The following is a 13,141-nucleotide window of genomic DNA, read 5'->3' as shown; positions in this document are numbered from 1 at the left end:
CACTGCAGGCCTGACGGAGCCTTCAAATCCTGGAGCACCAGGACTTCAAACTCACCCCTCCAATCATCACCCCTCTTTCTTGAGCCCTCAAACATGAAGTATGGTCTCTCTCCCTGAAACCCAAACCTCAGACCCACCTGGACTCTCAAACCACCCCTGTGCTACCCCCTCCAAGCCCCCAAACTAGACGCCCATTCCCTCTTCCATAATGTTCAAACCAGAGACCCAACTCATAGATTCTCCTAGATCCAAACCTGCAGAACTGCCTCCCTCCCTGAAACCCCAACTTTGAGGACTTCATTCTGGATCCCTGACTTCGGGCCCCAGACCCTCCAAACAGGCTTCTTTTAGGGCCCTTGGGTGCCCAGACCTTATGGGCCAGAGAGTCAAAGATGCCCCAGAAGAGTTTACGGGTGAGATGCAGCTCTTCCTCCGAGGTGACCCCATAGTTGGCCCAGCCTGTGGGGAGGCAGTAGTACTTCCAACAACGCTCATAGTGGTTGGTGAGGAGCTGGGTGGGAACAAGAGGGGGACACACAAATGAGGGGCACATAAACAGGTGGCAGGCGAACGAAGGCCCTGGGAGGCCCTGGGGTGGGGGTGGGGGGTGGCAGTGCTTTTAAATTATGAAGGAGGTGTGGATTATGCAAATGAGATGCTAATAAAGGGGGAAAGGCATGCATATTGGGAAGTGGTCCTGGACAGTTTATTATGTAAATTTGGCACTCTAATTCAGAGTCAGAATGGGCATTAAATCAGAGCTGGATTTGTCTGGTGTTCTTTATACAAATAAGCATGCAGATATTAATCCATGGGTAGGGTTATGTGCAAATGGGCATACGGATGAAGTGATCTGTGCTTATGTGAATTAACACGGCAAATAGAAACATAGGCAGCACCCCATGCAAACACGTGGTAGCTGGGAAGAGAGCCTCCACCAGCCAATATGCAAATTTGAAATGGGGGCTGATTTAGATGTATTATGCAAAATAGTTAAAATATCTGAGTTGGGGGTATCTCCTTATGCAAACTAGCATGCAAATGAAAATATAATAGGAGAGAGCGTGTGCAAATATTCAGGATAGCTGTGGTACTATTTACTCATATAAATGCAGTCATTTGAATAGTGGAAGGCCGGTGCCCTAAGCATGCAAATAAGCATGCTAATTAGAAAAAGTGTGCCCCATGCAAATATATGCTAATTAAGGTGGGGTTGGCTCACTGTTATGCGAATTAAACGCTAATTAGGGAGTGTTAGAGGCACCAATGACGCAAAGTGAATGTTAAAGAGGTTTCCATGGGGCCCGCTGCCCGCGCGTTTTCAGGTTAACTGGCCTAGGCGGTGTGATACAAATGAGCCCCATAGTCCGAGGGCGGAGCAAGCCGGTGGGTGGAGCAAGATGGTGGGTGGAGCATGGAAATACGCAAGCTGAAGAGGGCTTGCCCTCACCTTGAGCGGCATCTTGGCGAACTCGTTAAGGATGGGCACGTCGAACACCAGGCGCCGCAGCAGGTGCTGCAGCATGGACGGGCGGATGTACCTGCGGGGACATGCACGGGGCGGGGTTATCTCACCCTGAGGCCCGCCCCACCCGTAGCCCCGCCCACCAGGGTCCCGCCCCACCTGCAGAGCGCCATCAGGCATTCCTCGATGACGTCGCGCTGCGCCTTGGTGAGCGAGCGGCCGCGGGACAGGCGGTACACTGTGTGAAGCATGGAGTCCACCATGATGGCGCGATGCTCGGTTCCCGCAAAGAGTGGCGCACACTTGGTGATGAGCGGCAGCACCGCCAGGCACAGGTAACGGTTCAGCGCCAGCGCCATCTCCGTGGTGCTGAAAGTGGCCTGGGGCGCAGGGTGGGGACATCAAGCCCTGACACCCGCCCAGGATAACTCTGGGCAAACGACCCGGGCTTCTGATCTTCCCCTGAAACCTGCTTCTCCCAGACTCCACTACCCTTAGTACTTTGGACTATGCAAAATTTCAAATACACGCAAAAGTCCAGGAGCCAATGAATGAACCCTCATTACCCAGATTAGGCTGTTCTGCAGACACCCACCTTCTGCATGCTTTTCCTCTCTACCCTCGCCTTTTTTCCCGTAATATTTCATGCAACCCCCAGCCATATATCATTTTATCCAAAGATACTTCAATATGTATCTCCATTCAGACAAGTATCAATACTTCTATTTAACATTGCATGCTGCCATTATCACACCTCACAGAATTAACGAAATCTCTTAATAATCATGATCAGCTTTCTCTAATTGTCTCAAAAATGGCTTTGCATTTAGCTGCGATTGTTTGGATCAGGGCCCCAGGAAGAACCCCATACTGTACTTGGCTGACAGGTCTCTCCATCAGCAACTGTTCCTTTTCCTCCGCGCCCCCCCCCCCTTTTAAGGCTATTTATTTGCTGAAGAAACTGAGTCATGGGTCCAATGGAATTTCCTACATTTTGGCCTTGGTTGGTCGCTTCCCAGTGGTGTCAGTTAACTTGTTCCTCTGCCCCCTGTATTTCTGATAGACTGGTAGTTATAGATTCAAGTTCCGGGGTTCCCTTTCCCAATAGGGAACAGTCATTTCTCCCATCTTAAGAAGAGCCTTCTCTTGACCAAGTTCACCCAGGCAGCACATCGCCATTTCCCTGCCTCTTCTGTCACCAACTTGTGTAGACTGTCAACACTCGTTGTCTCCAATACCTCACCTCTCAGCCTCTCTCTGAGAGGGGCTCGCTCTCTCTCTCTCTCTTTTTTTTTTTGGCTGCACCGCATGGCATATGGGCTCTTAGTTCCCTGACCAGGGGGCAAACTTCCACTGCGCCCCCTGCAGTGGAAGCGTGGAGTCTTAACCACTGGACCGCCAGGGAAGTCCTCCCAGGCTCTCCTAAACCCTTTCCCATAAGGCTTTAGCCCCACCACCTCACTGAAACTGCTTCCTCCATTTGGCCAAACCAATGGTGAGTTACCAGTCTTCATCTTAACTTGGCATTGTCACCTTCTATTATTATTGTCCTTGTTGTTGTGCATGGGTCTTTGTACCTCCACGGTGCTGAGCCATCACTGAGAATTCTTTTTTATAACCTGAGGTGTTGGAGATTTCCACCCACCCTTTCCCAGAACTCAGAGTTTTTCTTGGTTTTTGTTTTCTATCTTGATGGTGGGGGAGGGAGGATTATGATATGTACACAAGTTCAGAACAGACAAAAGTGCTGCCACTATTCCCCTGACACATCCCACTCTGGGGGCCGGGAGAGTGGCCAGACTGCTCACCGTGTCCAGCGAGGCGGCCGCCCGCATGTCGGGCAGGAAACCCACATCTAGCACATGCAGCAAGAACTCCTGGTTCTCGATGCCGTACACGCGGTCCAGGAAGAGCACCATCGACGCCTTGTGGTCCGGCACAAAGGATGCCGACATCTTTGGCTGTACCAGTGCCCCATCTGTGGGCAGGAGAGCGGGGTCAGGGCTGCCCTTGGGGCCCCTCTCCTTCCTCCCCAGCATCACTCCCTTGCTGAGTCCCGCCCCTCCGCACCTTTGCCCAGGGTGGGGATCTGCAGTGGGAGGCTGATGATGCCCACGAGGTCGTCCAGGGGCACGAGGGAGCGCAGGATGGCGCGGATCCGCAGGGCCTCGCCTTTGCCGGCTTGGATTAGCTGGAGAGGGGAGGTGGGCATGTCATCAGGCACCCCCTGCCCCATATGGTCATTCCCCCATTCCATCCCTTCCCAGCCCACTGGCAGGTAAAGACTCCGTCTCGTGGGGCTAACTCTAGAATTCCCAGCCCTGACCCCTCTGCCTGTGCTTCTCCCTGCAGCCCTGACTACCACTGGCTTTCATTGCCTGATCTCGCGCACTGGACTGAGAGCTCTGTGAGAGCGGGGCCAGGGGCTCTCTCAGCCACTGGTGTGTCCCCAGCATTGCCTAGCCCAGGACCACACGCATAGCAAGAGCTACATCAATGCTGTTGAATGTCTGAATGAAGAGGTTCAAGGTTGGCTGTGCCCGCCCCCCAGCCCAGCCTTCAGGTCTCACATGCATCTCTGGTGCACAGCGTCCCAGCAGGTCGATCAAGGCAGCGTAGAAGGACATGATGGCATGTCCAAGGTGCACCCGGTTTTCCTCGGGGGGCTCCTCCCCGAAGCTGCAGGGGAAGGCGGGTGGTGTGAGGAGGCAGCGAGGGGCTCGGGGAGGGTGGTGGTTCTGTCGAGGAAGGGGCAGGAGACTCACAGCTCACGCCGCCGGTCCCTGCGGACTCCTGGGCCATCCCTCGCGGGGTCCTCGGAGATGCGGATGGCCTCTTCGATGGTGGCCAGCAGCCCCGAGCTGCCCTCGCCCCGCAGGGCAGGCCCGAAGCACTCAGGCTTGCGGATCAGCAGACGCACCACCACGTTGGCATTCTCCTCCACGCTCTCACCTGGTGGCTCGCGGGGTCAGGAGGCCTCATGAGCCACTGCCCAGGGTCCCTGCCTGGACAGCCCCTGACCTGGCACCTCAGGGGTGAACGTCAGGCCCCCGTTGACCTCCAGACCCTGCCCCGCGCCCACTTGGAGGCATCCCTGCCCAGGCCAGGCCTGTGGCCCAGGATGTGGGCCACACCCGAGGGAGGCTTTGGCCAGTGACCCCCAGCCTCCCGCCCTATTACCGTCACCCCTTGCCTCACCGTTGACGAAGACGGCGAAGCGCAGGAAGTCCAGGTAGCGCTCGCCGCCGCAGGGGTTCCAGCCGATGTCTGGGTACCCTTTGGCCAGGAGTATGGGGCAGCTTTGGAGGCCACAGCCTGCCAGGTAGGACACCACCTGGGGGCACAGGAGGCTCAGCCAGAGACTATACCCACACCACCTTCCTCCCCAAGGCTCAAGTCCTTGCCCATCCCTGGAGCTCCACAATCCAATTTGGATCCCTCAGCAAACAATAACCCTCATCCTCCACCATCATTTCCCACCTGGACCATTGCAGCCACCTCGTCCCTGGGCTCACTGTTCCCTTCAACCCCTAGTCTGTCCCCCACACAGTCAGAGAGACCCCTACTGTCTCACTTAGGGCTAAAGCCAGAGCCCTCACTGTGGCCTACAGACCCTCCACACAATCTGCCCTTGTCAACTCCCTGCCCTCACATCCTAGCACTCACCCTGTCTCCCTCTGCTCCAAGCACACTGCTCTCTCTGCTGTTCCTCGGACTCATCAGGTTCACTCCTGCCTCAGGGCCTTTGCACTGGCTGCTTCCCAGCTTGGAATGCTCTTCCCCCTCATGTCCATATGGCCCCCATCTCCTTCAGAGCTTTACCTGAAGGTCACTTTCTCAGTGAGGCTTTCTCTGACCACTTGTGTCTAAACTCAGACACCCTCCCGACACTTGATATTTCTCTCTCCCTTGCTCACATTTTCTCTTCCTTAACACTCGTCACTAGCTAATACACCACATATTTTACTTGTTTATTATCCATCCTCCCAACTAGAATGTCAGCTTCACAAGGACAAGGATTTTTGACTCTCAACCACTGTCATACCCCTACTGCCTTGGATGGGTCCTGACACATAGTAGATGCTCAAAAACATTTGTTAAATAAATAATACTATAATGGTAGATAACTGTTAGAGAGTGCTTACTGCTTTGTAAATGCTTTTGTGAGTTAACTTGTTTAATCCTCAGAACAACTGTGTGAAATTGTTTCTATTATATTCATTCTACAAATGAGGAGATGGAGGCCTGGAGAATTTAAGCCACTTGTCCAAGGCCACAGAGCAAGAGAGTGGGGCCGGGAGTAGGGGCGGGGAGTTGAATCTAAGTTGCTGAGCTCCAGAGCCCATGCCTTTCACTGCTACACACAGAAGCAGGGAGCACAGAGGGCCAAGAAACATGCCAAGCCCACGTGGCTGGGGAGGGTGGGTGTGGATTTTCACTCAGCCCTGTGAGTGAGTGACTGGGTCTTGTCCCTTTGCTGCAAATTATTCCCCTTCTGATTCAGTTCTGGACCATGCACAATGGCACCCATAGAGTGGGACCCAAATCAGCAGGTGCCCCAAGGGGCCAGGTATGGGCCAGGCCTTCTCCCTCCACACCTTCTCCAGATCCTGCTCCTGCAACGCCAAGGCCAGCTCGTTGTTGTCGATGACGGAGGCAGCTGCCACATCCAGGGGCGTGGAGCCCTGCATGCCTGTGGGGGTGAGAGGCGGTGAAAATGCTCTTCGGAGGTGCCTAGCTGACTGTCTCACTTTTGCTTGCTTCACCTCCTCCAGGAAGCCCTCCTTGACCACCCCTTTTCCAGCCTGGGTCAGGTGCCTCCTCTGACTGTGCTTCTCCATCCCAGGCCTGACCAGTCCAGGCTGACACTGTCTGGGATGGGTTTGTCTACCCCACTCCACTGTGAACCCCATTTGGGCCAGGGCCAGGGCTGTCTGGGTATCCCCAGCACTGCTCATTACAGGTCCAGATCCAGGGTGAGTTAAGAGTGAGTATTTGTTAAATGACTAAGTGAGCCAGCGGAGAGTGGGGCCAGCCTGGGTGGACCGCCACGAGTGGGCTCGGGGTTCCTCACCCAGGCCGATGCCGCTGTTCTCCAGCAGGTAGCTCAGGTGGTCAAACATGGACCGCTGGTTCTGCCGGCTGATGCGGCAGAAGTAGCAGAGGAAGCGGCAGCAGCTGGTCACCATCTTGGGGAAGCGGATCTCCTGGGCAAGCAGGGTGGGCTGGTGGTCAGTGCCTGCCCTCCGGGGCCCCCTCCCCTGAGCTCCCCGGCCCACGCAGCCCCCTTACCTTGGATTCGCCACCCCCAAGGACATTCACCATGACCTCCATGACTGTCTCATGCATGCCGAGCGCCCGCATCAGGTTCGGGTGTTGGTAGAAGACTTTGTTGTTCATGATGTTCCTGTGGACAGGTAGAGTGCACGGAGGCAAGTCCAGGGAGAGCCTCCAGACCCTTGCAGGAGCCATCACCACCACTGTGGTAAAAGTTAACATCTACTGAACTCCTAGTCTGTGCCCGGCACCGCTCCCTTTACAGATCTGAACTCATTCAATCCTTATGTCCACTCTGGGAGGCGGGAACTAGAATTGTCCCTCTCTCACAGACAAGGAAACCAGAGGATCCAAGGTGGGCTCCCCTGGGGCGGAGATCTCTATCATGTTGCATGTTGTAACCCCAAGTGCCTAGAAAGGGCCTGGCACGCAGTAGGTGCTCAGCAGATGTTTGCTGAGTGAATGAATGAATGAGGCTCACTTGGCACTGAGTGCTCACGACTATTGTTATCGTTATTATTACCGTTATTACCGCTACATGAGCTCACTGAAGCCGCACCACAACTCTTCAAGATAAGCGTGGCTCTTCCCCAGTTTAGAGATGAAGAAACCGAAGTTCAAAGAGGGTAAATCTTGAGCCAAGAGTCACAGGTGAGTAGGAGCTGTTACCCAGGGGTGGGTGGAGAGGTAACGGGGCGGGGGGTGGACATTACCTAGGGAGATGGGCTAGCTGCTCATCAGGGAGGAGCACACCCCCCTGAGGATGGGGCAGAAGTGGGGAAGGACACATTATTGCATCCAGACAAGCTTGAGCCGGAAGGTCTCCCCTCCCTTCCCCGGGGACTGCAGCGTCAGGGGAGGGGCGGGGCCTCACCCAATGCTCTGGATCATGAGGTTTTCCTCCTGGAGGCCCATCTGCACGATGAGCAGGGACCGGATCTGGCCAAGGCACTCAAGCAGGCTCATGGTGTCCTCCACGGAGGAGGGTGAGATAGTATAGGCCCGGGGCAGGGCACGCAGCAGCTCCCCAAGCCCATCGTACTGCCGGTGCAGGAGGCTGAACATGGCCCGTACCAGCTCGGGGCTCTGCACGAAGTCCTCTTGGGCCCAACGCACCACTGTGTGGGACACCAGCTCCTGCAGCGACTCTGGGAAGGGGACACAAGGGTAGGAGCACTCTTCCTGGCCAGGGCCTTGAGCGAAAACGGTACAGAGGGCGCCCCTCTTTCCAGAGGGCTTCTCAGTTACTAACCACCCATCCCCCGCCCTCCCCCTGCCAGGAGGGGGCAGATTCTGGCAGATTTTGTTCTGTGGCTCTAGGAGTCTCCCTATCCTCTTCATCCTATACCCAGACCGTAAGTGTCCCCCTAAAAGCTTTAAGAGGAAAAAGCATTTGTATCACTGCAAAGTACCAGGGCATTATTCTGAGCACCTTTGAAAGTGCAAGTGGTAATTCCATTTGTTCTGTAAAAACACTGCTGATTTTTCATCATGGGAGACAACAGACACAAAGAAAAACTGTGAAGACTTTGGTGTCATCTGAAAATTATGTCAAAAATGAACTCTTTTATTTTCCCTGGCGATGTCCCCAGGACTCTCCTCTCCTATATCCAGCATCCATTTCTCTCCCTGTCTCTCTTTCTCTCCCAATACTTTTTCTTCCCAGGATTTCTGGGAGAGAAGACAGATGTCTCCTGTGTCTCAGGGTCAGGAGGAACCTTCCTGCACTGGCACTGAATGATGGTGTCAGTTCATGACCTGTGACATGTCCTACCTTCCTTCCGTCTGCTCTACACGATCTGGACCCATCACTTCTGACTTCATATTCTGTACCTCTCCTCCGGCTCACTCTGCTCCAGCCACACTGGTCTCTAAATGCACCAAGCATCTTCCTGCCTCAGGGCCTTTGCACTGGCTGTTCCCTCTGTACCAATCATCTTTCCCCAGATCTTTGCATACCTCACTCCCCCACTCCAACCTCTCCATCTTTGTCCCTCTCTCTCCTCTCACTCAGCTTTAGTTTTCTTCTTAATATGTGTGGCCATCTGACATTATGGTACATGTATATTGGTATCTTTTGTAATATTCTAAACTCCTTGAAGGCAGGGGCTTTGACTCTTCCCCCTATTACATTCCCTGGCCCTACCAACAGTGCCTGGCCCGGAGTTGGCCCAATAAAATTTCTTGAATGTTATAGAATAAACCCTCCACCAATGTTAGGGACTCTGTCCTTGTTATATGGTGTTAATATATAGTTTGCCTAATGACCCACGGGCCCAACATTTATCATGACTGCTTTCCTAACCCCTCAGCATAGGAATCATTTCACCAAGAAATAAGGGAAAAACAAAGAAAAGCCACAAGTACGTGGAAGCCATGGTGGTGCAGGAGTTGCCCCATCCCAAGGTTGGATGTATGCCTCTGCTCTGGCAGCCACGCACCACACTGTTCCAACACACACACCGTGCAGCCCCAACTTTGGGGCCACGCCTCCAGCATGCCTCCCCTCTCACCCCTCTCTCCACTCCTCCTCTCTCATTAATACCCATCCACCCGTCCCTTGGGCTACTCCTGGTGGCCTTTCTTGGACCCAGAAACTCCCCAAGCGCAGGGCTGCTTGGCCCACCCCTGTGCCATCCCTGGTGGCCCCAGTCCTCACGGGGTTTGTGCTCCTCAGCAGGTGGCTCCTCCTCCGGTTTCTCCTCCTTCTTCTTCAGCAGCCGTACCTTCTCCAACAGGCTCATCAGGCGGCTGCCCAGGGTGGCTTCTTCCTCTGGTTCTTCCTCCTCCCCCGCCAGCTGAATTCCTGGAGGTGGTCAAGAAGAGAGAGCGTGTCATTCATCTGTTTGCTTATGAATCTGCTCTATCATTTACTTCGTTACTCATTCATGTGTCCACTCACTCATTTCTCATTCATGTGTGCATTCATGGGGGTTTCCATTTGTTTCTTTATATGTTCATGTTTGTTCATTTATTCATTCCTTGGATCATTTGTCTTTTAAATCAACTATTGCAAGTATCTTCAAAGAACTAAAGGAAATCAAGTCTAAAGTATTAAAGAGAATTATGATGACAATGGCTCATCAAACAGAGAATATTAATAGAGGTAGATAATATACAAAATAACCATATAGAGTTGAAAAGTACAAAGACTGAAATTTAAAAAACACTAGAGGGGTACAACAGCATACTTGAGCTGGTAGGAGAAAGAATCAATGAACTTGAAGGTAGAACAACAGAGGTTATCCAGTCTGAAGAAAAACTAACAGAGCCTCAGAGACCTGTGGGACACCATCTAGTGTACCAACAGATGCATAATGGGAGTCCTAGAAGGAGAGATGAGAAAGGAGCAGAAAAATATTTGGAAAAATAATGGCCTCAAAGTCCCAAATTTGATGAAAAATATTAATCTACACATCCAAGAAACTAGGTGGCCTAGTGGTTAGGGTTCCTGGCTTTCACTGCCGTGGCCTGGGTTCGATCCCTTGTTGGGGAACTGAGATCCCACAAACCTCATGGTGTGGCAAAAAACAAAAACAGCTCAAGTAGGATAAATTCATTGAGCTCCACACCTAGGTAGATCATACTCAAACCGCCTAAAGGCAAAGGTAAAGAGAAATCTTGAAAGCCAGCCAGGGAAAAACGACTCACCACATATAAGAAAATCTCAGTAAGATTATCAGCTGACTTACGAGAAAAAATAGAGGTCAGCCATCCATCCCTCCAGCCATCCTTCTTTTCATTCATCCAACCAGTCAGCCGTCTCTTCACGCATTTCTTTATTCGGCCATCCTTCTCTCCATCACTTCACACACTCTTCCATCCAGCTATAGCCTACGGCCACGTGTCCACGTATACATCCACCCAAATACCCATATAAACATATCCTTCCACTCGTCATCTACCTGTTCACTGACATGCTCATTCATTCAGTCACTCATTCATTTTACCAACAGTCACTGCACAAATACTGTAGATATTTAAGATCAGGAAATCTTAGGAAACTTCGAGACAGGTCTCAAGAGCAAGTTCGGGAGGAGGATTCTCTGATCTCCTCTCTTACCACAGTGTGTCAGCAGGTCTTGGTGAAATTCGAGCAAATCCTGTCGGATCTCTTCAGGGACAGGACACTCTTCCTCGTCGTCAGCATCTTTGAAGTGCAACAGCATGTTGATCTAGGGGAAGGTCAAAGACTAGAATGAGGGTCAGAGACCCCAGAGCAGGAACTCTGAAGTCAAGGATCAAAGACCCTATCGTGAGTTCTTGTCTAAGGTCATTAGCGAAGAATATCTGGGCGACTAAAGGTTCGAAAGGAGTGAGGGTCAGTCTGCGGTGACTCAGAAGTCTGGTTCAGAGAGAGGTAGAAGAGTAACAGCTAAGTATATGGATAGGGTCAGAGGTCAAGCTCAGATTTAGAGGTTAAGTGAGCATCGTCAGTGATCGGAGTAAGGGGAGAGGTAGAGGTTGGGTTTAGACAGCAAGGCCAGCTGGGGTCAGGGGTCAGAGGACCTGCTCCTGGGGTGGGGAGCGGAACTCGCGAGTGCGTCGGGCAGTCTCTGCTGCGGTCATGGTGAAGGCTTTCACGAGGATGCTGTAGCGGTCCCTCTGGTTGGCCTGGAGCTTGTCCACGTAGCGCTCTGCAAAGGCTGCAAGAGACTCTACACGGTGCTGCAGCTCTTGGTCACAGAAATACTCCAGCAGGTGACACATCTGGGGGATGACAGCCATGCAGTAGGAGGGATGGTGGTGAGACCGTCAGGACTTCCTTGAAACTTTTCTTGCTTTCTCTCCCCACTCCGTAGCCCTGCTCTGGTCGAGCCACCACTGTCTCCCGCCTGGATCCTCAAGCCAGCCATCTCCACGGTCTCATCCCTCTAATTCACCTCCCACGTGGAAACCAGATAGCTCATTCAAAGCCAGCAGCACTCCACCGCTTTATGCCCTTCCACAGCTCCCCAGTGCCTTGGGACAAAGTCCAGACTCAAGCCCCACCAGACCCTGTGTGTACTAGCCCGGAGGGATGGAGGCTGGGAAACAGGAAGAATCAGCCCACCTGTAACTTAACAGACTCCGGCAGCTTCATCTGTAGCAGCCCCTCCTCCAAGTCTTCTTCTTTGTCCCCTTCTGCCGCCTCCTCTTCCTCTTGTTCTGCATCTTCCTTCTCCTGTGCCTCTTCCTCCTCGTCCTCCTCCTTCTCCTCCTCGTCCTCCTCGTCCTCCTCGTCCTCTTCTTCCTCAGTGAATACTTCAGGCTCAATCATCTTCAAGATCTGTTTCACATCCTCATCGCCAAAGATACCCATCACCTATGGGACAAAGCCCGGGTCTGTCACTGTGGCCTGCAAGGCTTCCATAATCAAGACCCAGCCTCACTCCCCAGATCTGTTTCTCCCGCATAGGCCAGATTCATTCCTGCACTGGCTGTATATGGCTCCTCTTACAAGCAGGAAAGGCACACACACCCCACGCCCTGCCATCCATCCTCCTTAAGATCCCCCCAGATCCACACCCTGTGTCCCACGTACATGGGCCAGACTACATAGCCAAACACGAGCACCTCTCCCTTCACAAGTGTCCGTTTTCCCAAGCTTGAGCATTTGTTACTCTGTAACAGGACACACCCTACACCTGAGGCCCTCATAGCTCCCAGCATATGCTAGCTCTCAGTCAACATAATGAAGATGCTATCAGATGGAAGGAGAGTAGGTAGATAAAAGGGAAAAATAGTGGGGAAAGAGCAAGAGATGAATGAACAGGGGGAGGACTGGGTGACTGGGTGGATGAATTAATAAATGGAATAGTAGAGGTTTGATGGGGAGATGGATGGATGGGTGGATGATGAACTGAGAGATGAAGGTAAAGGTGGAAGAAGAGATGGTGGGTAGATGGATGACAGGATAAATGATGTATAGATAGGTGGGTGGATAGATGGTTTGACAGATGCGTAAGTAAGTAAATGAGTAGATGGGCAAATAGATAAATGGGTAAATAACCAGGCACTGGGGTAGGATGGATATGTGGATGGGTGGACAGGTTTGTGTATGAAAAATTGGATGGATGGATGGATATATGGATGAGTCATTAGATGGTTATGTGAATGAAAGGGTACATGAAATGAAGAAGGGGTAGAAGGATGGAGAACGGGTGAATTAAAGGGTGTAGATGGTTGGATGGATTTGTGGGTACGTGGATGGGTCTTAATATATATGGATAGAGAGATGCATGGATTGATGGACAGATAGGTGGAAGATGGAGAAATGGATGAATCTGTGGATGGGTGGATGAGTGGATGTACAGGTGGAAGGAGGCTGATGGTTGAATGCATGAAGGGAAAGATAGATTAATAAATGGGTAGGGGATGGATGAATAGATGAAATGGTGGATGTAATGATGTGTGAAT

General features: G+C 52.3%; 1 protein-coding gene across 1 annotated transcript in view; it reads right to left on the bottom strand.

Annotated features, from left to right (window-relative positions):
* Positions 1 to 13,141, bottom strand: part of RYR1 (ryanodine receptor 1) — a 118,704-nt gene that overhangs the window by 64,591 nt on the left and 40,972 nt on the right. The window contains exons 35-51 of the mRNA XM_024734132.1: positions 11,796 to 12,047; positions 11,252 to 11,452; positions 10,806 to 10,917; positions 9,402 to 9,548; positions 7,617 to 7,890; positions 6,758 to 6,872; positions 6,540 to 6,672; positions 6,064 to 6,158; positions 4,664 to 4,799; positions 4,231 to 4,417; positions 4,036 to 4,144; positions 3,536 to 3,656; positions 3,274 to 3,443; positions 1,625 to 1,845; positions 1,451 to 1,541; positions 371 to 511; positions 1 to 10 (exon numbers count right to left, since the gene is read on the bottom strand). The exon at positions 1 to 10 is cut by the window's left edge and continues 166 nt beyond it. Of these exons, the coding sequence (XP_024589900.1) occupies positions 1 to 10; positions 371 to 511; positions 1,451 to 1,541; positions 1,625 to 1,845; positions 3,274 to 3,443; positions 3,536 to 3,656; positions 4,036 to 4,144; positions 4,231 to 4,417; positions 4,664 to 4,799; positions 6,064 to 6,158; positions 6,540 to 6,672; positions 6,758 to 6,872; positions 7,617 to 7,890; positions 9,402 to 9,548; positions 10,806 to 10,917; positions 11,252 to 11,452; positions 11,796 to 12,047 (2,515 nt within the window). The remainder of the gene's footprint in view (positions 11 to 370; positions 512 to 1,450; positions 1,542 to 1,624; positions 1,846 to 3,273; positions 3,444 to 3,535; positions 3,657 to 4,035; positions 4,145 to 4,230; positions 4,418 to 4,663; positions 4,800 to 6,063; positions 6,159 to 6,539; positions 6,673 to 6,757; positions 6,873 to 7,616; positions 7,891 to 9,401; positions 9,549 to 10,805; positions 10,918 to 11,251; positions 11,453 to 11,795; positions 12,048 to 13,141) is intronic.

This window comes from Neophocaena asiaeorientalis, unplaced genomic scaffold, assembly GCF_003031525.2.
Source record: "Neophocaena asiaeorientalis asiaeorientalis breed wild unplaced genomic scaffold, Neophocaena_asiaeorientalis_V1.1 scaffold280, whole genome shotgun sequence".
Lineage (NCBI taxonomy): Eukaryota > Metazoa > Chordata > Mammalia > Artiodactyla > Phocoenidae > Neophocaena > Neophocaena asiaeorientalis.
The sequence above is the reverse complement of the archived record's forward strand: the minus strand, read 5'-3'. Positions and strand labels throughout refer to the sequence as shown.